Raw genomic sequence first — 20,072 nt, forward strand, 5'->3', positions numbered from 1 at the left:
TTCGATCGAGCTTCGCGCCTCGCGCCAGGCGCCGGTAGCTCTTTATAGACAGGTGCTGGCAGCTCTCTTCTGCTCTCACGCATCGCGGAGCCCACGATGAGCACCTCCTACATCTGCGAACAGGTGCGTTCTGCGGGTTGCAGCGTGCGCCACCCATGCTTCAAGGTCTGCCTGCTGACGCATGTATGTCATAACAGGTCTTTGGCTGGTGCGGCACAGTGCTCTGGTGAGTCCCGCGAGGCCTGCAACGGGGTTCAGAAGCGCTTTTCTTGAGGCAACGACGTCTAGCCAGGCTGCGCGCTGACGCCGAAATGCAGGTGCATCCAACTCGTCCCTCAAGTCTGGCTCAATTATCGCCGAAAGACTACCAGCGGTCTCTCCAACCTCCTTTGGTCAGTTGAACTTCGCGACACGAACGGGCAGCGGATCTCGACTTCCCTCCTCTTCCTCGCGCGACAGTTAGAGCGTAGCTAACTTGCTCGTGTACCTGCAGCATCTGCTGGGCCCTGTCCGGCGCGACCCTTGGCATCTACACCATTGTCGAAAACATCTCGATCCCCATCAGTGCGTCTCGAGTAATCGTAATCGCCGACGGATCTTTTCAGGGCTGACATTCGCCCATAGTCGTGCAACCGCACTGCTACGGCTCGCTGTGCGCCATCATCTACTGCCAAATGCTGTACTACGACAAGCAATGGCGCTGGTACAGCGCTGTCGCGGCCTTCGCGGCTTACGCCGTCATAACGGCTGGCTGCGAAGTCGGATTCGTCTTCGCCAGTCGGGTAAGCAGTCTCTCTTTCTTGCGTTTCAGCTGCTGGTGCTGACAGCGCTACACTGCCGCAGTTCGTCGAACACCATCACCACAGCAACGGCTTGACGATGTTGTGGGGCATCCTTTCGGCCGTCTTCCTGCTTGTCGGGTTTTTGTACGTGCCTATGCCGCTAGTCTGCATTCTCCAATGCTGATCACTGTCCCCAAAACAGCCCGCAGTTCTACGAGATCCGCCAGGCCAAGGAGGTCTTCGGCGTGTCGTATCTCTTCCTCTTCATGGACTCGCTTGGCGCCGTCTTCTCCATCATGAGCCTCGGCTTCAAGGACTACTTCGACGGCATCGCCTTTGCCGGCTATGCGAGTGTCCTCATCTGCGAGATTGCCATCGTCGGCCTCGCGCTTTACCTCAATCCGCGCGCCCGCCGCGCTCGCCACGAGCTCGCCAGCTCTCCACCGACTCAGGACTCCTCTCGCGCGCGGTCGCCTGTCGCCGATGCGGAGAAGCAAGTCGTAGTTCCAACCGACTCCGGCGCCGTGGGCTCGCCCGTCAAGATGAGCGAGACGGGCCCGGACGGGAAGGGCGAGACTGCCGTCTAGATGGTTGCAGACACTGGTAGATTTCACACGTAGATAGATAGACTCCTTGTTGTATGATCTTTTTGCGACGTTCCAAGCGGGGTGCAAGTAGAAGCCTCGTCTGCCCATTGAAGCCCTTTCTCCGAGCGACGGACTCAGACTTGAAGCATTTCGAAGCAGGAAAGAGCAAACTAGGCGGTGAGACGAGGGAGTAGTTCAGGTACGCGCTCGTCTTCTGTTACGCCTGGTGCTGAAGCCGTGTCGGTTTGGAGAGAGTCCTCGTGTTGAGAAGGTCGTGCGGTAAACGACGCACGCCTTGTGCATTCTGATGCATCTCCGGGCCGACCGAGCGGCTCGAAGCGTTAGAAGCGTCAAGCGAAGCTGTCTGGAAGCTGAGGCCCTCGTCAGGAGAGCCAACGTAAGTTTCTGGCTAGAGTTCGGACGGCGCTCACCCCAAGCGACTTTCTTCTCCCGAGTCTCCCAGTCCATCCTCTGACTCAAACGCTTGTAAGCTGAAGAGCGACTGCCGCAGCACCGCCGGGCAGACGAACCCCGTCCGACGCCGCGTGGCTCGCGAAAGGTCATGGCGAACGGGGCGGACTCGTTGTAGCCAGTCTGAAGCCAGACGACCGCGCCGAGTACATTGTGTACGTCGCCGAGATCATGCGGACCTTTGTGCGGGGCGCGGACAATGCGCTACCGTCCTTTTTGGGCGGTGCGATCGCGCAGCCCGTGTCGCGCTGGTCGTCCGATGCGTCCTAATGGATGCTGGTCTCGCTGCTCTCCGCTCTGAACAGCGGAGGCTCAGAGCTGCGCGAGCCCGCCTTTGATCCGGATACGAGCATGGGGCGCAATACGGCCAGGTTGAGTGGAGAGCCGCTTCCGACGTTCATCCGCCACGGCAGGCCGCTGGCGGGGAGGTCAGGGCAGACAAAGAGGCGGCCTAAGATTCGACCTGCATTCGGTGACGCCAATGCATGATCGAACTGGGCGAGCAAAGCAGGAAGCAGCGAGCCAGAAGTCCACCTTCGCAACGCATTCCAAGCAGCGCCCAGCACCTACCCTACTCAAGCGACCGCGACCTCGTCCCCGCCGCGCTCCCTGTCCCTGCCACCCGCGCCCGAGTCGGCCATCTTCCTCGCGATCGCCTGCAGCATGGCCGGCGAGTCCTTGTACTCTGCGCCGCGGATGCGGAGGTTGTACGATGCTGCACTCTCGGTCTTGATCAGCGAGCGCAGAGAGGGGTAAGGCAGAGGGAAATTGCACCGTTCTCGATCTTGGCGAGCGACTGGTCCAGCACCTGGAGCTTCTTGGGGAGCCAGCGCGCATAGGCCGCGAGCGGCGTCATTTCTGTCGCACGTGGCCCACAGCTTGTTAGCACACGCGGCAAGGTGACGCACCCCCGCCCAGGCGCGCAGAGGGCACAGCGAGACGGCGCGACGCACCCGCCTTGATCTCTCTCACGAGCTGTCCGATCCGGTCAATGTCGGCAAACCCGCCCCCGCCCCCGCCGGCGTCGGCGTCGCCCGCGGCGGTGGTGAGCGAGTTGCTCAAGTTCTTGCCGACGCTCGCGATCGCGAGGCGCATGAGCTCGCCCGTCAGGTCGGCGACGCCGCCGAGGTAGTCGTCGACGGTGACGCGGAAGTACGGCTCGGCGGCGGCGGGAGCGGGAAGAGCGGCGGAGGACGGGTCAGAATCGGCGGGCGGAGCGGGGGCGGGCGGGAGGAGCGAGGCTTGCGCTTGCTCGAGGGTCGGGAGCGTGTGGTGCTCGAGGTACCAGAAGAAGGTGAAGCCCTCTAGCTGCGTTCGCGAGAAATGTCAGGACCGTCACTTGACAGACTCTGTATTAGATGATGAAGACGCACGTATTCCTGGATCCCGGGGCTGACACTCCGCTCATACCTGCACCAAAGTGGACGTCAGCGCTCTCGCCCGTTTCCCCCGCGCCGATCCGACCCAGCGCAGGACGCACCTCCAAAAGTCGGCCCCCTTGACCTCCCCCTGCAGCCTCTCAAACAGCCTCCTCAACTCGTTCCTCTTGCCCTCGGCCTCCCTCAACACCTCGTCGCGACTCCTCCCGGCGCCGCCGACGCGGTGCAGCGCAAAGATGAGCTGCTTGGACAAAGCCGTCACGTCCCGCGAGAGCTTGACGACGCGCTCGCGCTGCGCGTGGTGCACGTCGAGCTCGGCGCGGAACGCGGCGAACGAGGAGAGGAGGCGGTCGGCGCGCGTGCGCTCGCGCGGGCGCGGGGAGGGCGCTGCAGTGGGCTGCTGTGAGGTGGAAGGGGCGGTCGAGATGCTCGGCTCGCTCGTCGAGGTCGACGCTGCGGCGGGACCCGCTGGGACTGATGAGGACGGGGTCGAGGTGGAGCCGGTCGGCGTGGGCTCGACGGGCATGGCAGACGGCTCAGAGGGCATCTTGGGCGTTCAGAGACTCGCTCCAAGCTCTGCTACCGCTTCGTGCGGTGATTGAGAGCGACGGGAAGCGGATGACGGAGGGAAAGCCGCGTGAAGACGGGGAGTGCGGGTGCTGGCGACGTTTCTGTCCAAGCGAAGCTCGTGACAGCTATAGGTAGAGGCTCAGAACGCTGTGCCGCCTGAGAAGATCACGCCTCAAGTGTGGTTGATCACTCTTTCGCAAAACGGGGCCAAATATGCGATACAAAGAAAAGACGAGAAGACAGACAGCTGCACATCGACCTGCACCCATCTCCACACAGAACACGCGCCTCACCGCGCCTCACCGCCCGCGGGGCGGAGCCGGCGGCGGCGGCGGGAGCATGAACCCGCCGAGCCCTCCCGCTCCTCCTCCCGCCGCCGACGGCGGCGGTGCAGCCTTTTTCTTGGTCGAGAGGCCGCCGAGCTTGATCGAGATGGTTTCGCCGTCTTTGAGCGAAAAGTCGCGCGCGGGTTGCGCGGGGACGGACGAGGACGTACTGGACGAGGACGAGGACGAGGTTTCGGGCGCGAGTTTGGGCGGGTTCTGTCGCTTGGACCAGTCTGTGCAGACGTGCATGTCAACGCTCAGTCTCTCAAGGTCAAGGAGGGCTCAGGAAAGCTGAAGCGCACCCTGGAGGGCGACGTTAAAGTCGAACGACTCTGTGCGCTCAGGGAAGCCCATGCCGATGTAGGCGCGCTGGCCGCTCGTCTGGTCGACGACGGTGAGGACAAAGTAGCGGGACGAGTCGAGGACGGCCTCGCAGCCGCCGTTTGGGTTCTGCTTCGAGGGCTTGTACGGCGCCTGCGCGAAGAGCTCGCCTGTGGGGGGCGCGCGAGGGGGCCGGTGTCAGTGGGTCTCCTTTGAGTGCGACGTTGCACGCGCACGAAATGCATCGCGATGGATGCCGGGCGTGAAGCAGGCGGTGGCTCTGCAGGACACGCACCGGAGTTTGCGTCCTCGAGGTTGACGAGGCACTGGGTGGGGATGTCGTTGCCGCGCTCGATGACGCGCAGCCTGCCGCGCCACATGGGCTCGGTCCTGTGTGCGTGCTGTGGTCAGCTGCGGTCGTCTCTCGAGGTGCAGTCGCCGTGACGAGGTCGGGTGAACGTGTCGAGGCGGTGCAGCGAGAGCGCGGTCGCGGCGGGGTGCACGAGAGCGGGAGGGCGCGAGGGGAGTGGGAGGGTGCGCGTACATTTCGCCCCACTCTGCTGCGCGGTATCCTGCATTGGCGGTGCGCGGTGGGATCTGCGGAGGATGTTGTCGGGGTCAGTGCGAGCGACGGGGAGGAGGACGAGGTGGGAGAGGGAAGCGAGGGCGCGCCTGGTAGACGTAGACGTCGCGCGATATGAACAAGACACTCTCGAGCGCATCGTCCATCGCCGCGCGGTGCTCTGTTCGCTCCGACGAGTAAGCCCTCGCCGTCGTCTCGCTTCCGCGCTTCAGCCTCCTCTCGACGCTCTCTCGCCTCTCTCCGCTTCAGCGCGAGCGTGATCGGGTCCAGCGAGGGGACAGCCAGCTCCCACAGCTCGCGCAGGGCCTCCTCGCCCGTCCCGCAGCAGCCCCTCCGCACTCGCCGCTTCCCCACCCTTCTCGAACGGGCAACCCATGGCCGTCCCCGCCCGCGCACTCGCACGCGCCGAGCACCGCCTACAGCTCGCCCGCGAGCTCCTGCGCAGGTCGGCACACGCGCCCCAGCCCATCGCCGCCCTCGTCTGCCTCCTCGACGCCCTCGTCTGCCTCGCCCACTACTCCGCATCATCGACTGCGCTTTCCCATGCAGACTCCCAGGCGGCCCAGGACTCGCAAGAGCGTGCACAGGAACACAGTGCACTGTCGTCCACCGAAGCACAGCAGGCGCCGACCCCTGACCCCAACGCCCACTCCCTCTCGTCGGCGACGACCGACGAGGACGGTGCACGCACGGTCGACCAAGCCGGTGCGCAGGGGACCGAGCAGCCTGCACCTCGTCGACAAGACGCAGACTGGGCGAGCTGGGCGCAGTGCTTCCACCTTCTCGTGCGTTTCTCTCCTGTCGCCTCGAACGCCCCTCGACTGGCAAGGTGCCCGCTCACGCGCGTTCCCCCGTTTGCCCGCAGTTCCTTGCGTCCGCCAGCGACGCAGACAGACCTTCTACGGCTCCTGCACTCCTTCCGCTCCCGCCAGCTGCTCGCAACGCCTTCGCACCACTCCCATCGCTCCCCTCCTTCGACGACAAAGCCCGCTCCTCCCTCACTGCCGGCTGCAACGCCCTCCTCGCTTTTCTCGAGGTCAACACTGCCGACCAACAACCCGCCACTGTCGACATGCTCATGACCGAGATCCGCTCGCCGACGTTTCCGCCCCACCTCCCCTCGTCGACCACCTCGAGCATCGCCGCATCGCTCGTAGCCTCTTCTCGCACGGCCAAGCTTGACCAGAAGGTAGCACAGAAGACGCTTGCTACGCTCCTCGGCCACTACGTCTCGCCCAGCGCATTTGGCGAGCGCACGTCGGGCGATTCGACTCGCCTCGCCGCCGTCCCCGAGGACGAAACCCTCCTCTGCAACGTCTTTACCCCGCAACCGACAACAGCAGCACCGACGATGGAGGACGAAGACGACGACGACGAGGCCGACACGCGCTCGATCGCGACGGGCATCCGCGACGCGCAGGCGTCGATCGCGCGCAAGGACGACAAGCTGCGCTGGCTCCTCGGCGACAACTTTCGCAAGGGCCCGCAGGCGGGCTCTTCCGCTGCCGCTGCCCTCGGGGTTGCGAACGCGAGTGTGACGCCCCCGCGCCGCTCGCTGCATGCGACGCACCCTCCTGTCGGCGGCGAGCAGGCGCGCGTAAGTCTCGCACGCGAACGCGAGGACTCGGCCGGCACGGTCGACTCGCACGCGACGGCTAGGACGGACGCGAGCGATGCGAGTGGTCACCACAGCGCGGGAAAGCGGCACCACCACCGCTTCACGTCGACGTCGTCGTCGGTCGCGCCGCTGCTCGACTCGTTCGGCAGGGGCGAGCGCGCGCACCGCCGCGCCGCGTCGAGCCTCTCGACTGCTGCGTTGCCCGGCCTGCCCCCGCTCGCGCAGGCAGTCGATGTGCCGACTGCGCTGCAGCGCGACTCGTCCGACGCAGCCGCCAAGCCGTTCGCGGACCTCGCGCCTGCGCTCCACACGCCCTCGTCCTCGACCTCGCCTACGACCTCGCGCCGCGCCGACTCGCCGCGGCGGATCTCGCTCGACTCGGCGCTCGACTGCAACACGCTTTCGGCAGCGCAGCGGCGCGAGCTCGTGCGGCGCAGCAAGAAGCTCGAGGGCTTCTTCGGCGCGACATTCCAGGAGAGCGCGGCGGCAAAGGTGCTCGTGGACAGGCGCGGCGGCCAGCAGCACCAGCAGCACCAGCAGCACCAGCCGCCAGCGGAGGTCTCGCCGACGAACGCGTCTTTCCCGCCTTCGAGCGGGGCGCCGAATGCCTCCTCGACCCACACGAGCCCGGATCCTTCTACCCGCCGTGCCTCCCTCGCCCCGCCAGGAGGGCCCATGGCCGGCTACACGTTCGGCACGGCTTCCTCATCGGCCGCCTCGCCTTCGCGCACCGACGGCCGGCGGCGCCCCTCGCTCCTCTCGCTCGACTCGCGCGCCTCGTCGCAGTGCGCCCTCTCGGCGCCGTCCTCTGCCCGCGGCAGCACGGGCTCTCTCACCCCCGGCGGCCCGACCTCTCCCAGCGGCGGCGCGGGCGTCTCTGCGCCGCGGATGCGGCGCTCGTCGTCCTCGCCGTCGCGCGGCCGGCGCAGCTCGAGCTTCTCGTCCCTCGCCGAGCCGTCGCACGTCTACTTCTCGACGCGCGCGCAGCGCCGCCGGTCGAGCGAGGAGCAGCACGAGGCCGAGACGCGCGAGCGCGACGAGCGCCGCCGCAAGCTCGAAAAGGTGCGCCGCGTCCTCGGCGAGCGCGTCCCCGCGGGCCTCGTCGTCGTCTCGGCCGAGGCCGCCGAGACGCCCGCGATGATGATGGGGCGGAGCAGAGGCAAGGGAGGCGTGGTCGGGGGCAGGTTTCGCGACAAGCTCAAGCGGGGCGCGCCAGGCGCGAAAGACGGCGCGTCGAGGGCGGCGCTGAGGCCGCCCGGAGGAGACCGCGGGTGGCAGTACGTCGAGCCGCAGTGGTTGGACGAGGGAGGGCACGACGGCGGCGAGGCGAGGAAGGGCACGCAGCAGCTCGAGGCGCTGCACAGGGCGCGCAAGCTCGAGAATGTGCGTAGTCAAGCGCCTCTCTATCTCGTCTGCTACCGCTGTGACCGCATGTGTGATCAGAACTGACCGAGCATTCGCGCGCGCAGCTCTTCGGCGACCTCCCTCCGCCGTCGCTCTTTCTCTCGCACGCCTCGTCCGTTGCGAGCTCGCCGACCCCGCCCGCTCGCCCGTCCTACACCTGGCGCCACCGCCGCTCGCAGTCCGACCTGTCTGGCCTCTCGCACTCGCCCTTCTCGCCCCAAGCCGTCGCCGGCTCGTGGTCGCCGCCCGCGGCGCCCACCCCCGACTCGTCCGAGCTGCGCCGCGAAAGGACCCGCAGCACGATCAACTCGTACCGCCAGAGCCTCGCGAGCCTGACGTACGTCATGGAGCGCGACCCGGGCGCGCTCGACGAGGTCGTGCGCGTCTACTCGCAGCTCGGCCACGGCGGCGAGTCGAGCGACGAGGACGACGAGGACGGTGATGCAGCTGACGCGGCCGAGAGGCTCTCGTTGGCGAATGTGGCGGGGAACGAGGAGGACGAGGACGCGGAGAGGAGGGCCGAGGCGACGGGCATGCAGCGCTCGGCGTCGGCGTCGAGCCACCGCGCCGTGCGGCAGGCGCAGAAGCTGAGCAACTTTTTCGGGACCACCCGCGGCGAGGTGCGCTTTCCCTCTGCTTGCTCGCCAAAAGCCGAGGACCGAGTTCTGACGGAGCTTTCGCGCAGGTCTGGCGCATGCTCCTCAACGACATCGAGGCGTCGATCGTCGACGACGAGTCCCTCGACGACGAGGAGCGCGCCGAGGTTCTTTCTGGGCTCGAGCGCCTGCGCCAGTCGGCCAACGCACGCGTTTGAGACTGCCCTGTTCGACGTGTGTCGCTTTTGAGTCGTTCTTCTCCTTTTCGCCGCAATCGCATTTCGCTCTCGCATTGTGCACTGTCATGACCTGTTCAGAGAGTCTGTCCGCAGCCGCTGGCAACCCCGCGCTTTACGCCATTTCTGACTTCCTGCCCTCGTCAGCTGAGCTGCCCTGAGCCTCCTTCCTCTCCCCTCGACTTGCTCGCACGGCTGGTCAGGTCGCCTGAGTTCAGCGAGAACTTCTGCTTGTACCGTCGCAAAGCATGAACGCAACTGGCCCGCCCGTGTATCGTCCTCCGCTCTGGGTCAAGACCTGGTTCGTCGTCTCGACACTCCTCGTGGCGTGGGACACCGGCTATGTACTCTTGCGGTACGTGTGTAAACCTTTCCTGGTGTGACCTTTCTCCTGGCGCCTGGCGCTTCGCATTCGCGACTCTCTCGCTTCTCTCCCGCAACCTTCCCCACATCTTCCGCACCTTCGTTGAGCCAGCACGCGATGCACAGGCAGGTGCGCTGACAATTCACCTCGCTCTGCTCCAGCCCGCGTTCCATGAAAGGCGGCGACCTCTCTGCCTTGTGGGCGCCGTACGAGCTTTATGGATTGGTCGACAAGGTCTACGGCCCAGATGCGTGGGCAAGCGGCTACGGCTTCACGTCCGCTCAGGGTATGCACAGTCTTGTCGAAAGTGAGGCAGCGAGGCGTTCGCTGACCAGACTCGCTCGCAGCGCTCATGAACATTCCCGAGAGCATCCTCAACATCCTCTTCCTCGTTCTGTCTGCGCGCGAGAGCCCAGTCGCCATCCTCGTTGGATTCCTCGCGGTCGTCATGACGTCGTGGAAGACGGTGCTGTACTGGCTCATCGATCAGGCGCGTCCCCTGTTTCGCTCGAGTCGGAGAAGGAGCAGACTGACTGACGGCTTCTGCGCGCCCATACCGCAGCAAAGCGGGTGGTCCTACACGTGAGTCGTCGCTCGCGTCCTAGTGGCCTCACTCTGTGCTCAACTGACTCCTGAACGGCGTTTGCAGCGGGCACAACAGTCTTCGCGACTGGATCATCCTCTTTGCGATTCCGAACGGCGCCTGGATTGTCGTGCCGTGAGTTCTGGAATTGTCTGCGAGTCGCACGAGTCCCCGCTGAAGACTCCGCCTGCAGCTCTATCCTTGCTGTCGTGTTTGGCATGCAGATCGCGCGGAGTCTGCGAGTCGGGGCAAAGGCAAAGACGCTGTAGCGCGCTCTTTTACCCAGCTTAGCTCCAGTCCGCGACAAGCAATGTAACACACGCTCAGTACAGTCTTGTTCCGCCACTTCCCAGAGTTGACTTGCGCGTCGCCTGCGTTGTCATCCGCGCTCTTTGACCTTCTCTCGCACTCGCTCCCCCGCCGCGCAAGCGCTTGTGCAGCTCGCTGAGCCACTCAGACTTTCCGTGCCCTCCTCGCAAGCTACGCGCTCCTCTCCCACGCGCTCACGCCCCGCCGAAGCACCGCCCCACACGATGCCTATGATCGCCGTCGCCACGGAGGAGGGCGAGCACTTCTCGATCGACTGCGACCTGTCGATGGAGCTCGAAAACGTCTGCGCGCTGCTCGAAGTCGACGTGCGTCCTCTCAGCTCCGTGCGCTTGAGCCTCGGACTGTCGGAGGCGGTGCTGCCCTTCGCAGGGAGTTCAAGCTGACTTGAGCTCGCGGCTGACGCATTGTTCGCACGACGTGCAGTCCGGCATCCCCGTCAGCGACCAGCTGCTCTTCTTCAGCGGGCGCCATTTGACAGAGCTTCAGAACTCGCTCGAGGTGCGTTCTACCTCCCGTCTCGCAGTCTCGCTCTTACCCTACCCTGGCTGACTCCTTTGCCGACAATGCAGTCGTACGGCGTGAAGGAGGGCGATCTGCTGCTATTGCGGAAGAAGAGCGCGGATTCGGGTGCGGCAGAGGTCGCTGGCAGGTACGTGCGTTGGGTGCCCACACCCATGGTCTCTCGCTGACAACCTGGACCCACAGGAATATCGAAGCGGAGGCGGAGACGATGAGGCGACAGGTCATCGGCGACCCGAGGTTGATGGCGGAGCTGAGGAGGGTGCGCGCGTTCGCAATCTGTTTCCTCATGTCGGCACCCGCTCACTCATTGCTTCTTTGCAGTCGAACCCTGATCTCGCGAACGCGGCGCAGAACGACCCGGCTCGCTTCCGCGACCTCCTGCACCAGCTCGCGGCGATGCAGAACTCTGCGCGCCTGCAGCAGGAGCGCGAACGCGAACTGCTCGAAGCGGATCCCTACGACCCCGATGCGCAGCGCAAGATTGAGGAGGCGATCAGGCAGGAGCGCGTGCTCCAGAATTTCGAGCAGGCGATGGAGGATATGCCCGAAGCGTGAGTTTCATCATTTCCATGCTCGCAAGCATGTCCGAGTTGGGCACCTTCGCGTGCGAAATTCTGCAGCCACAATGCTCACACGAAATGGTTTCTACAGCTTCGGGCAGGTTCACATGCTGTATGTTGACACGGAGGTCAACGGCGTGCCGGTCAAGGCGTTCGTCGACTCGGGCGCGCAGAGCACAATCAGTGAGTTGCCAGTCGCCTTTGCGGCTCACTCTCAGCGCACGAGCCGTGAGCATCTCGCTGACTGTTCCCTCTCCCGCAGTGTCACCCGCTTGCGCTGAACGCTGCGGCATCATGCGCCTGCTCGACACGCGCTTCGCCGGCATGGCCCGCGGCGTAGGGACTGGCAAGATTCTCGGCCGGGTGCACAGTGCTCAGCTCAAGATGGGCGGCGACCTCTTCCTCCAATGCAGCTTCACCATCCTCGACGTGCGTCTGCATCGCTGTGTCTTGTTGTGCGACCCGTCTCACCCTTCCCTTCGCATTGCAGAGCGATGTCGAGCTCCTCTTTGGTCTCGACATGCTCCGCCGGTATCAATGCGCTATCGATCTCAAGGCGAACGCGCTCGTCATTCAGGGTCGCAACATCCCCTTCCTCGCCGAGCATGAGCTGCCGAAGGGCAGGATCGAAGAGTTTGAGCTCGATGCGTGCGTTGATGGCCCCTATGCCTTCCGAATTGCGGGCTGACCACCTCGGAGCGCAGCGACGGCAACCCGGTCCCCTCCGGAAGTGCCGCCTCACTCAGCAACGCCGCTGCCGCCGCCTCGTCCTCCTCCGCTTCTGCCTCGACCTCCGCCTCGACTTCGACTTTTCCCGGATCCGGTCGCACGCTCGGTGTGCCGCCATCCGACTTGCCAGCGCCGAAGCGCGCCAAGTCGGGTACTCCCCCTCCAATCGCTGGCGCGTCGTCCTCCGGCCCCACGGCGTCTGCCTCGCCAAATGCGCCTTCTGGACTGTCTGAAGAGGCTATCAACAGCCTTGTGAATCTCGGCGCAGATCGCACCACGGCGGTTCGGCTGCTTGAGGCGGCGGGCGGAAATGCGGAAGTCGCGGCGAGCCTGCTCTTCAGCGGGTAACTTAGTCTGCAGCGGATGCACGTTGCGCGGATGTCGATTGTGGAGTGTTTGTCCAGCCTGCGTGAACACCTGAACGCTTTGCAGTTGCTTTGCAAAGTCAGTAGCCTGATGCAGCCTGATTCGCGCGCGCCGCGCGCCTGCCGAAGTTAGCTCGTTCCGATTTGCGGAAAGTACCACGACAAGCGAACAGCATTGGAACAGCGCGTCGAAAGCAGGCCGTTATTCGGCTGCGGCGGTCGATGTCGGAGGCTGGGCTTGATCGCGCCTTCTCGGAAGGGCAGGTGCTTTCCCTTCCAGCGAGCCCACCGATTACCGCACATGGCGTTCTGGAACGCGCTTCCTCGGGTCGGCATAAACCGCGGAGCCCGTCACCCCATCTATTGTCGCCGCTTCGCTTGTTCCTTGCTGCTCCCGTCTCGCACTCCATCGCTCTTCGGCGCTGTTGCGCTCGTTTCGCTTGCTTGCGACTTTGCTGTGCCCACCATGCCGCACGTCAATCTACCCGGCAGCGTCTCGCTTTACTACGAGTTCCACACCCCCACCCGCCAGCCCGACTACTCGAAACCCAGCCTCCTCCTCGTCGCGCCGTCGTGGTGTGACGTCTCGCATCTCGCGCCGTACATCGCAGAGTTTAAGCGCGACTATTCGGTGTGCGCCATCGAGATGCGAGGCCAAGGCCGGAGCATCAACCCTGTCGCGGCTCATTTCGACTTCTTCGTGTCCGCTGCGGATCTGGGTGCGTCCGGCGCTCGATTTCGACAATCAAGCTGGACAGAGGCTGACATGGTCGAGTGCGCAGCGTTCGCTATGGTAGGTCACCTTCCGCGGGTAGAGGCGGCTGTGCAGCTCTTACGGATAGCTGAATCTCGCTCATGCGCTTGCAGGAAGCGCTGCAGCTGCCGCCATCCCATGTGTTCGGGGCAGGCGTGCGGGCTTTCCAGAGTGAGTTTTCCTGGAAGAGCAAGTCAATCGTACCCGCAGGCTGACCTACACACCTGCGTTGCAGCCGCCCTCAAACTCGCCATCCTTTTCCCCGACCAGGTTCTTTCCCTCTCGCTCGCCGGCTTGTGCAACCTCTTCTCCCTCCCACGACACCTCAAGGCGTTCGAGGAGGTCGATGAGAACTGGCACTCGCCGCCGGACGAGAGCATCTGGCTCGAGTGCCTTGACGCGGTCGGGAACTTCCTCCTTGGCGATACCGAGGGATTGGAGGAGGAATGGGACGCGGTACTGCCGCCGCTAGCACGGGTGCATTCTCCTCTCTCTCAAAGCTTCTGCTTTGTACATCACGTTGATCGCAGGATTCGGACCAGCATTACAATCCCTACAAGGCGCGGAACATCTGGATGTCGACCAAGCCATGCCAACGTGTTAGTCAGATCTGGCGATATGGAGTAGCGGCGCTTCGCTAATCCGTTTTGCGCGTGCAGAACCAGCGGGTAGATCCCGCGCGACTGGGCAAGATTACACAGCCAACCCTTCTCATCCAGGTGCGGCCAGACGTACTCGCAGAGCTTTGGCAAGTGTGCGCTGTACTGACGAATGGGGTCTGCAGGGCGCGGACGACCTTTGCTTTCCAGCGGAGGATGTGAAGGAGACGGCCGATCACTTCACCGCTTCGAAAGACATGCGTTTCCACATCGAGGAAGGTGCGTTACTCCAATTTGATCTAGACGCCAAGCTGGAGCTGATGGGATCACTTTCCAGGCGGCCCGCACCTCCTTGCCATCAGCCACGCTTCAACCATCATTCCGCGTATCCGCGCCTTCCTCAGCGACCACCCGTCCTTCCCTTCGACAGTTGTTCCTCTCGACTCGCGGCGAGCGCTTGCGCTGGCAGCCGAGATCGCGGGTGACCCCAAGATTGCGCTGCGCAACCCGCACGCGCCCGACTCGTTCTCGCTGCTCGACGCGGACGAAATTGCCGCTGGAGAAGCGTACCTCGCCAATATGCTACGGCAGGAGACGCAGTGCAAGCTGGATTTGCCCATGTGTTTCGAGAAACACGACTGGGAGCCGGGTGCTGCGGGATTGCGGCGGTTCACGTGCGTCAATGCGCCTCGCATCCTCGTCCCTGGCGTCAGGGTACTGATTGGGAGCTCCCTGCAGATGGTCGAATCGCGCAGAGTATGCTCAGCGAAATGAGCCGCGACCTATGTCGGTCACCTCGCTTGGCGACGGTGTCGGCGTGACGGTCCACACTGAGCGCTCGCAGACAACGGACTCGCCGCGGACAGACAACGGGACAGGAACCTGCGTGTATGTTGACGCGCAAGCACCTGCGCCGGTAGCCGAGGACGACGAGGACGACGTACCGCCTCCGCTGCCGAGCAAGCTGCGGGTGGGTTGAACCGCGGTGCCCGGTCCGCCTGATCGATTCCCTAGACGTACAAGGTTGTGCCCCATGTCGTATCTTGCTGCAGTTCCTTCGCAACTTCTTCAGTGCCCTGCAACTCGTCCTTCACGCTCGTCCCAGTCGCTTCCGCGTGCGCCTCATTTGCCCCAAAGATCGCACCAACGCTCTTGTGTGCTTCGAGTATAGTCGTGCTGTACGCTTGGGTTGCAAAGGCCCCGTCGGCGTGTGATCGTCAGGCGCTGGTTCGTATTTCGACAAGCCTTTGCTCGTTTGCTTGGCGTCGACTGGCTCGGTTTGCTCGCGCTCTCGCTCCCCTCCCTCCTGCATTCTGCTGCACTCTACCGTTTTCTGCAGCCTGCGCTACGCGTGCTGTGAGCCAATGCAGCCCCAGCAGCCGGCGACGAACTCGTCGGCGAGTTCGAGCGGCGCGTCGCTTGTCGAGGCGGGAGGGAACCGGCGCGACTCGGAAACACGAGACGGGAGGGCGAGCCGCGCGTCCCAGCTCGATGAGACTTCGTACGGTGCGCCCCGTCCTGTTGCCCTGGCCTGTCGAGCGTGACGAGCTGCAGCCCGCTCGTCGGGAACTGGAGCGATCGGAGCTGACCTTGGGGCCCCGCTTCTTCGCCCGTCGCGCTTCCCTGGCTGTCGGACTGCGCGTGCAGGAGTGCTCAACGGTACCGTAGGAGGTACGTGTAGGCCTGAAGATCAGCAAACGAGACGAGCGCGACTCACCTGTTCCTCGTCCGCTGTCCACAGGTCTCTACTCGCCCTTCCCGCAGTCCTTCTCGCCGCGACGCAACTCTGTCCCGTTGAGCCACCGCACAAGCTCATGCATCGGTCTCGACCCGCCCAACCTCCCCTACTCCGCCTCGTCACATATCCCCGATTCTCCCTCGTCCGCCTCTTCCGCTTTCGACCTGCACCCCAGCTCGACTTCGCACTCGATTCCGCGGCTTGAAGGCTTCGCTGCCTCTCGCTCGGGCTCGACGACGCCGATGTGGGGCGCATGGGAGAAGGAGGCAGACGACTTCCTTCACTCGTACGACCCAGAGCTTGAGAAGGTCATGGACAAACAGCGTTCAGCGCGCTTCAGCTGGTTCGCACTGCTCAACACGGCCTCGCTCATCATCGTGGTGGTCGTGCTGGTCGGATTGTTCGCGGGCTGGCCTATCTACCGGTGCGTACACCCAGCGCGGTTCCCTCCTTGACCACGCTCTGTCGTCGAGAGTCCATTTGCGTGGCTGAGCCGTCGCCGCAGTCGTGCTTATGCGTGTAATTTTCCGTAGGTTTGCCATCGACGGCTCGTGGGCATCATACGCTCAGCAAGTCGTGACCAACTCGACTGGCCAGGTTCCACGCATCCCAAATCTCCCAAGTCTGATCGACGAGACTACGCCATCGGATGCGTACGAACGCGTCGGACTCGACGGCGAGAACTACGAGCTTGTCTTCTCGGACGAGTTCAACACGGATGGGAGGACGTTCTGGCCGGGAGACGACCCGTGAGTCTCAAATTTTGCCCCTCGTCCGCCTTCAGGAGAGGTCGTTAATTCTGCTGTTGCTTTGCGCAGGTATTGGGAGGCTGTCGACCTGCATTACGTTCGTCGTCTGCGCTCAGTGCACGTTCATGTGATACTGATCCTCCGCTCGACGCTCCTTCCCGCAGTGGGGCACGCGCGACTTGCAGTGGTGTGAGTACATCAGTTCGCTAACTCGGGCCAGCCAAGGCCGCTGTCGGACGGCGCAAGCATGCTTCTGCCTCTGCAAGCATGCGGCGTATCGCGAACAGGACGTTAGACTAACGCTTTCGTCTCGCCATTGCTCCCTTTCCTCGATTGTAGATGACCCAGACGCGATCACGACTCGTGACGGCAACCTCGTCATCACCATGACTCAGCAGCCCTGGCGCGACCTGAACTTCCGGTCAGGCATGCTGCAGAGCTGGAACAAGTTTTGGTGTGTCATTCCGCGGTTCGCACTCCTCGCTCACATACTGAGCGTGCTACGTACGCAGCTTCACGGGAGGCTACTTGGAAGTGCGCGCATCGCTGCCAGGTGTACCGACTGCACAGGGTTTCTGGCCTGGGTGAGCCCCGCCTCTTCCCGGCTTGTCGGCTCCCTCTGACGCCGTACCCTACAGTATCTGGACTCTCGGCAATCTCGGAAGGGCAGGTTACGGCGGCACAAACGACGGGGTCTGGCCCTACACGTACGATTCGTGCGACGTTGGGACGATGCCGAACCAGACGTGGGCGAACCGTACCGGGCCCGACGCGGCGCGCAACTCCGGCTCGAGGGACTACGGAGGCGAGCTGTCGTGGCTCACGGGCCAGAGGCTGTCGGCCTGCACGTGCGAGGAGGACCGCGACGAGCACCCGGGCCCGTCGGTCAGCAAGGGTCGCGGTGCGCCCGAGAGTGCGTTTCTCTCGCTCTGAGTTAGTGTCTCGCGGCACCCGTGCTCACGTATTTGTCATCTCGCAGTTGACGCTCTCGAGGGATCCATCTGGCCGAGTGAGTTGCTTTCTCCCGCCCTCGTTCCGCAATCTCGCCACCCGTCTGTGGACCACAGGGTCCCATCAGCCTTCTGCGCTTGCTTGGCAGCTACGCTTCGTGTCATGGATGAGAAACTAGGGCGCTGAGCTGACCTTCGACTTGTCTCCTTGCAGCCGGCGACCGCTTCTCGGCATCCCAGTCGGTGCAGATTGCACCCTTCACGTCCGGTTATCTGTGGCCCAACACGACGCCACACGTCGAGCTGAGCCCAGACTGGACCATCCGGCAGAATCAGTGGCGCGGTAGTATCTGTACGTGCAGACGACAACATCTTTCGCATGCCACCTTCCGCGTTGACGAGCTGACGATGCGTCGCGCACGCGTCCATGCAGACCAAGAGAGTATCTCGCACGAGGTCATGGCCGACAACACGTCCTTCGGCGGACGAGGCTACACGTCGTACGGCTTCGAGGTGCGTTTCCTTCACTCCGAAATGAGAAGGCTCAGCTCGAAATTGATGTTTTTTCGCGTTCCGCAGTACGACCCTGGCCCCGATGGCGAGATCCGCTGGGCGCTGAACGGCTCGAGCACCGTCACCGTTCGCTCGTCCGCCATGGGCCCGGATGCTGCCGCCGGCATCTCGCAGCGACCGATCGCGCAGGAGCCCATGGTGCGAGTTCGCGTGTAGTCTTCCACTGAGCGCTGGCAAGACTGACTCTTGTTCATTGCGACCAGTCTATCGTACTCAACTTGGGCATCAGGTCCGACCTTTTCACCCTATTCTCTATACAGTGCGCCGTCATTGACGCTGATTTGCTTCCCACGCGCGCAGTTACTCCTTCCAACAGCCCGAATGGTGCATACAGCGGTCTAGACGCTCTCGAGTCATTCTGACAATCTGCCATTCGCGTGCAGGGGCAAGATCCGCTTCCCAGGCGAGCTGCTGATCGACTACGTCCGGTACGTCCTCTTTCGGTTTTTGCCGTGCCTCTTCGACGCTGACGTCGCGGGCGAGCAATCAGGGTGTATCAGAAGGGAAAAGCCAACGTTGGCTGCGATCCCAAGGACTATCGTGAGCTTGTCACCGTCGTTTCACTCAAAGGGCTCGGTTGTTCATTCAGATTTGCGGTGCAGCTACGTCCAAATACATCGCGGACCACCCTGAGATCTACAACAAGTGCGCCCTTGACTTACCGCGCTCGCGATGGACTCGTAGCTGATTGATGACTTCCGCCCAACAGCGCGAATATCTCGACGTTCGACCAGTCTCCATACCGCAGGCCGCGCAACCGACTCAGCACTGGCGGCTGCTCCTGAGTTACTTCCCACCGCACATAGCATCCTTCTCCCTCTACAGACATTTGCTCCCGCTTCTTCGCCTGCTGTACACTGCCCTTCGCTCGTCTCTCGAGGAGGACGAGGTGATACCGTGCGTGCAGGAATGTACAGTCTCCTAGCAGTATTTCGGACGGGTTGAAAGCTGCACAAAGACATCGAGGCGCATAATGGCGAAACAACAGCGATAGGCGAAGGAAGCGAAACAACTGCGCGCACAAGCGAGTCAGCTTTGACGACTTCGGCAACGAGAGGACCAACAAGCGCACCAGCATGGACACCTCAGTCTAGCACACCCGTCCAACCCATCTCAGGGCCGCCTCTGCCCCTCGTCCTTCTCGAGCTCCCGCCGCGTCTTCTCGATGAGCTTGAGCAGCTCCGCCTGCTGATCTCGTATCGGCTCGCTCTGCCGCGGGCGGTGCGTCTGAGATGTAGCCTCTTGCTGAAGGTGTGGCGGCGGGTGCTTACGGTCGTACTCCTCTGCGAAAGACGCGAGCCAAGGTCAGCGGACGGCGCAAGAGGCGAAGGACGGAAGTGGAGGAGGCCGCGCACCGGTCGCTTGCAGTAGGCGGTCGTAGGCACCTTGCTGCAGCTTGGTCACGCTCCCGTGCAGCGACGCAACCGCGCCAGTGAAGGCCTTTGATTCGAGAAGCTGATGAGATTCGGCAGAGGGTCAGCACAGTGGCGAGCGGATCAGGAGGACACGACGCACCTTGTTGGTGAGGAAGGCGACTAGCTGCGCCTTTACGAGCGGGCCGAGCATGGTCGGAGTGAGCGGTGAGCGCACGACAGTTGCACGACAGCAAGCGGAAGCGGAAGCAGGGAGCATCGTGAGGGAGCGTCAGCTTCCTGAGCTTGTGCAGTGTTTGTGGCGGGCTTTTGAAGATGTATTTGAGGGATCTACACCTTCCAGACCAGCGCTCGCTGCGGGTTGAACGCTTCGTCGCGTCCTCTTCGCGATCGGTCCTCGCCTCGCCTTGTCCTCCGCCCTCTGCAACTCTTCCGCCTTGCTCTGCAGCGCTGGTCGCTGCACGCGCAGAAACACCTGTGAGGCACGCGTGTACGCTCGCGCGCCGCTCCAACGCCCACTGCTGCGTCTTGGCCTGCCGTTCTCGCAGCTCCTGTCCGTCGCTGCCCGTGGCGCGTCCTGTTCATCCTCGTGCAAGCCCGCCAGGCTGCTGTGCAGGTGCGCAACGAGTCCTCTTGGCTGTGCAAGCGCGTAGCATTGACCGTGCAAGTCTACAGCGCGCGACGCCTCTCCCGCCCCACTCGGCTCCCTCCCTGTCCGCCTCGCACCTTTCCCAGAAAGCAGACACTATGCCCCGCTCTCGCCTCTCGACACCCTCCAAGCTGAATCTCGTACGCCTCCCGCCCGGCGTCAAGCCCCCTCGGTTTCCGACCTTCTCGCTCCCAAGCCCGCCGGAGCGCACCTTCATACCCGTGCGCAAGGGCAGCCTCAGCTCCGGTGGGGGCATCCCCCTCGCCGAGCTCCCGAGACTGTAGTACGGGACGCGCGTGCAGAGGGCGGGGTCGAACTAGACCGGGGAGTGCTGGACGTTGCGCTGGCCGCAATCATGTCG

The 20,072-nt window shown here is 63.6% G+C and overlaps 8 protein-coding genes across 8 annotated transcripts; 5 read left to right on the top strand and 3 right to left on the bottom strand.

The window, feature by feature from the left end:
- Positions 1–96: 96 nt before the first annotated feature.
- JCM10292_006096 (PQ-loop repeat-containing protein) lies at positions 97–1,369 on the top strand (the record flags this gene model as incomplete). Its single annotated transcript, XM_076647021.1, has 7 exons — positions 97–123; positions 198–226; positions 318–392; positions 494–564; positions 625–782; positions 844–926; positions 985–1,369. 7 exons carry the CDS (start codon positions 97–99, stop codon positions 1,367–1,369), a joined length of 828 nt encoding a protein of 275 aa, XP_076507359.1.
- Positions 1,370–2,415: 1,046 nt separating this feature from the next.
- Positions 2,416–3,766, bottom strand: JCM10292_006097 (translin family protein; the record flags this gene model as incomplete). Its single annotated transcript, XM_076647022.1, has 5 exons — positions 2,416–2,555; positions 2,615–2,698; positions 2,794–3,148; positions 3,214–3,250; positions 3,321–3,766. The coding sequence occupies 5 exons, from the start codon at positions 3,764–3,766 to the stop codon at positions 2,416–2,418; spliced, it is 1,062 nt and encodes a 353-aa protein (XP_076507360.1).
- Positions 3,767–4,088: 322 nt separating this feature from the next.
- On the bottom strand, positions 4,089–5,165 carry JCM10292_006098 (adaptin-ear-binding coat-associated family protein; the record flags this gene model as incomplete). Its single annotated transcript, XM_076647023.1, has 5 exons — positions 4,089–4,348; positions 4,418–4,606; positions 4,732–4,826; positions 4,981–5,033; positions 5,109–5,165. The coding sequence occupies 5 exons, from the start codon at positions 5,163–5,165 to the stop codon at positions 4,089–4,091; spliced, it is 654 nt and encodes a 217-aa protein (XP_076507361.1).
- Positions 5,166–5,393: 228 nt separating this feature from the next.
- JCM10292_006099 (uncharacterized protein) lies at positions 5,394–8,855 on the top strand (the record flags this gene model as incomplete). The annotated part of the gene is made up of 4 exons (XM_076647024.1): positions 5,394–5,804; positions 5,885–8,020; positions 8,107–8,661; positions 8,727–8,855. The coding sequence occupies 4 exons, from the start codon at positions 5,394–5,396 to the stop codon at positions 8,853–8,855; spliced, it is 3,231 nt and encodes a 1,076-aa protein (XP_076507362.1).
- A 266-nt stretch (positions 8,856–9,121) lies between these two features.
- On the top strand, positions 9,122–10,089 carry JCM10292_006100 (uncharacterized protein; the record flags this gene model as incomplete). The annotated part of the gene is made up of 6 exons (XM_076647025.1): positions 9,122–9,228; positions 9,399–9,523; positions 9,585–9,727; positions 9,800–9,819; positions 9,887–9,955; positions 10,014–10,089. 6 exons carry the CDS (start codon positions 9,122–9,124, stop codon positions 10,087–10,089), a joined length of 540 nt encoding a protein of 179 aa, XP_076507363.1.
- Positions 10,090–10,353: 264 nt separating this feature from the next.
- DDI1 (Ddi1p) lies at positions 10,354–12,309 on the top strand (the record flags this gene model as incomplete). Its single annotated transcript, XM_076647026.1, has 9 exons — positions 10,354–10,455; positions 10,574–10,648; positions 10,720–10,799; positions 10,856–10,931; positions 10,994–11,223; positions 11,324–11,415; positions 11,495–11,661; positions 11,723–11,880; positions 11,937–12,309. 9 exons carry the CDS (start codon positions 10,354–10,356, stop codon positions 12,307–12,309), a joined length of 1,353 nt encoding a protein of 450 aa, XP_076507364.1.
- A 483-nt stretch (positions 12,310–12,792) lies between these two features.
- JCM10292_006102 (uncharacterized protein) lies at positions 12,793–18,474 on the top strand (the record flags this gene model as incomplete). The annotated part of the gene is made up of 28 exons (XM_076647027.1): positions 12,793–13,045; positions 13,109–13,119; positions 13,194–13,251; positions 13,316–13,557; positions 13,611–13,679; positions 13,740–13,799; positions 13,865–13,958; positions 14,017–14,353; positions 14,418–14,649; positions 15,050–15,185; positions 15,327–15,350; positions 15,421–15,841; positions 15,951–16,166; positions 16,236–16,263; positions 16,331–16,355; positions 16,506–16,620; positions 16,679–16,750; positions 16,805–17,079; positions 17,146–17,175; positions 17,331–17,468; positions 17,550–17,629; positions 17,696–17,827; positions 17,893–17,918; positions 17,990–18,013; positions 18,073–18,117; positions 18,180–18,229; positions 18,292–18,334; positions 18,399–18,474. The coding sequence occupies 28 exons, from the start codon at positions 12,793–12,795 to the stop codon at positions 18,472–18,474; spliced, it is 3,312 nt and encodes a 1,103-aa protein (XP_076507365.1).
- Positions 18,475–18,802: 328 nt separating this feature from the next.
- On the bottom strand, positions 18,803–19,255 carry JCM10292_006103 (uncharacterized protein; the record flags this gene model as incomplete). The annotated part of the gene is made up of 3 exons (XM_076647028.1): positions 18,803–18,972; positions 19,045–19,144; positions 19,205–19,255. 3 exons carry the CDS (start codon positions 19,253–19,255, stop codon positions 18,803–18,805), a joined length of 321 nt encoding a protein of 106 aa, XP_076507366.1.
- Positions 19,256–20,072: the final 817 nt, after the last annotated feature.

The sequence above is a fragment of the Rhodotorula paludigena genome (assembly GCF_050403205.1).
Source record: "Rhodotorula paludigena JCM10292 DNA, Rt_paludigena_JCM10292v1_ctg7, whole genome shotgun sequence".
Lineage (NCBI taxonomy): Eukaryota > Fungi > Basidiomycota > Microbotryomycetes > Sporidiobolales > Sporidiobolaceae > Rhodotorula > Rhodotorula paludigena.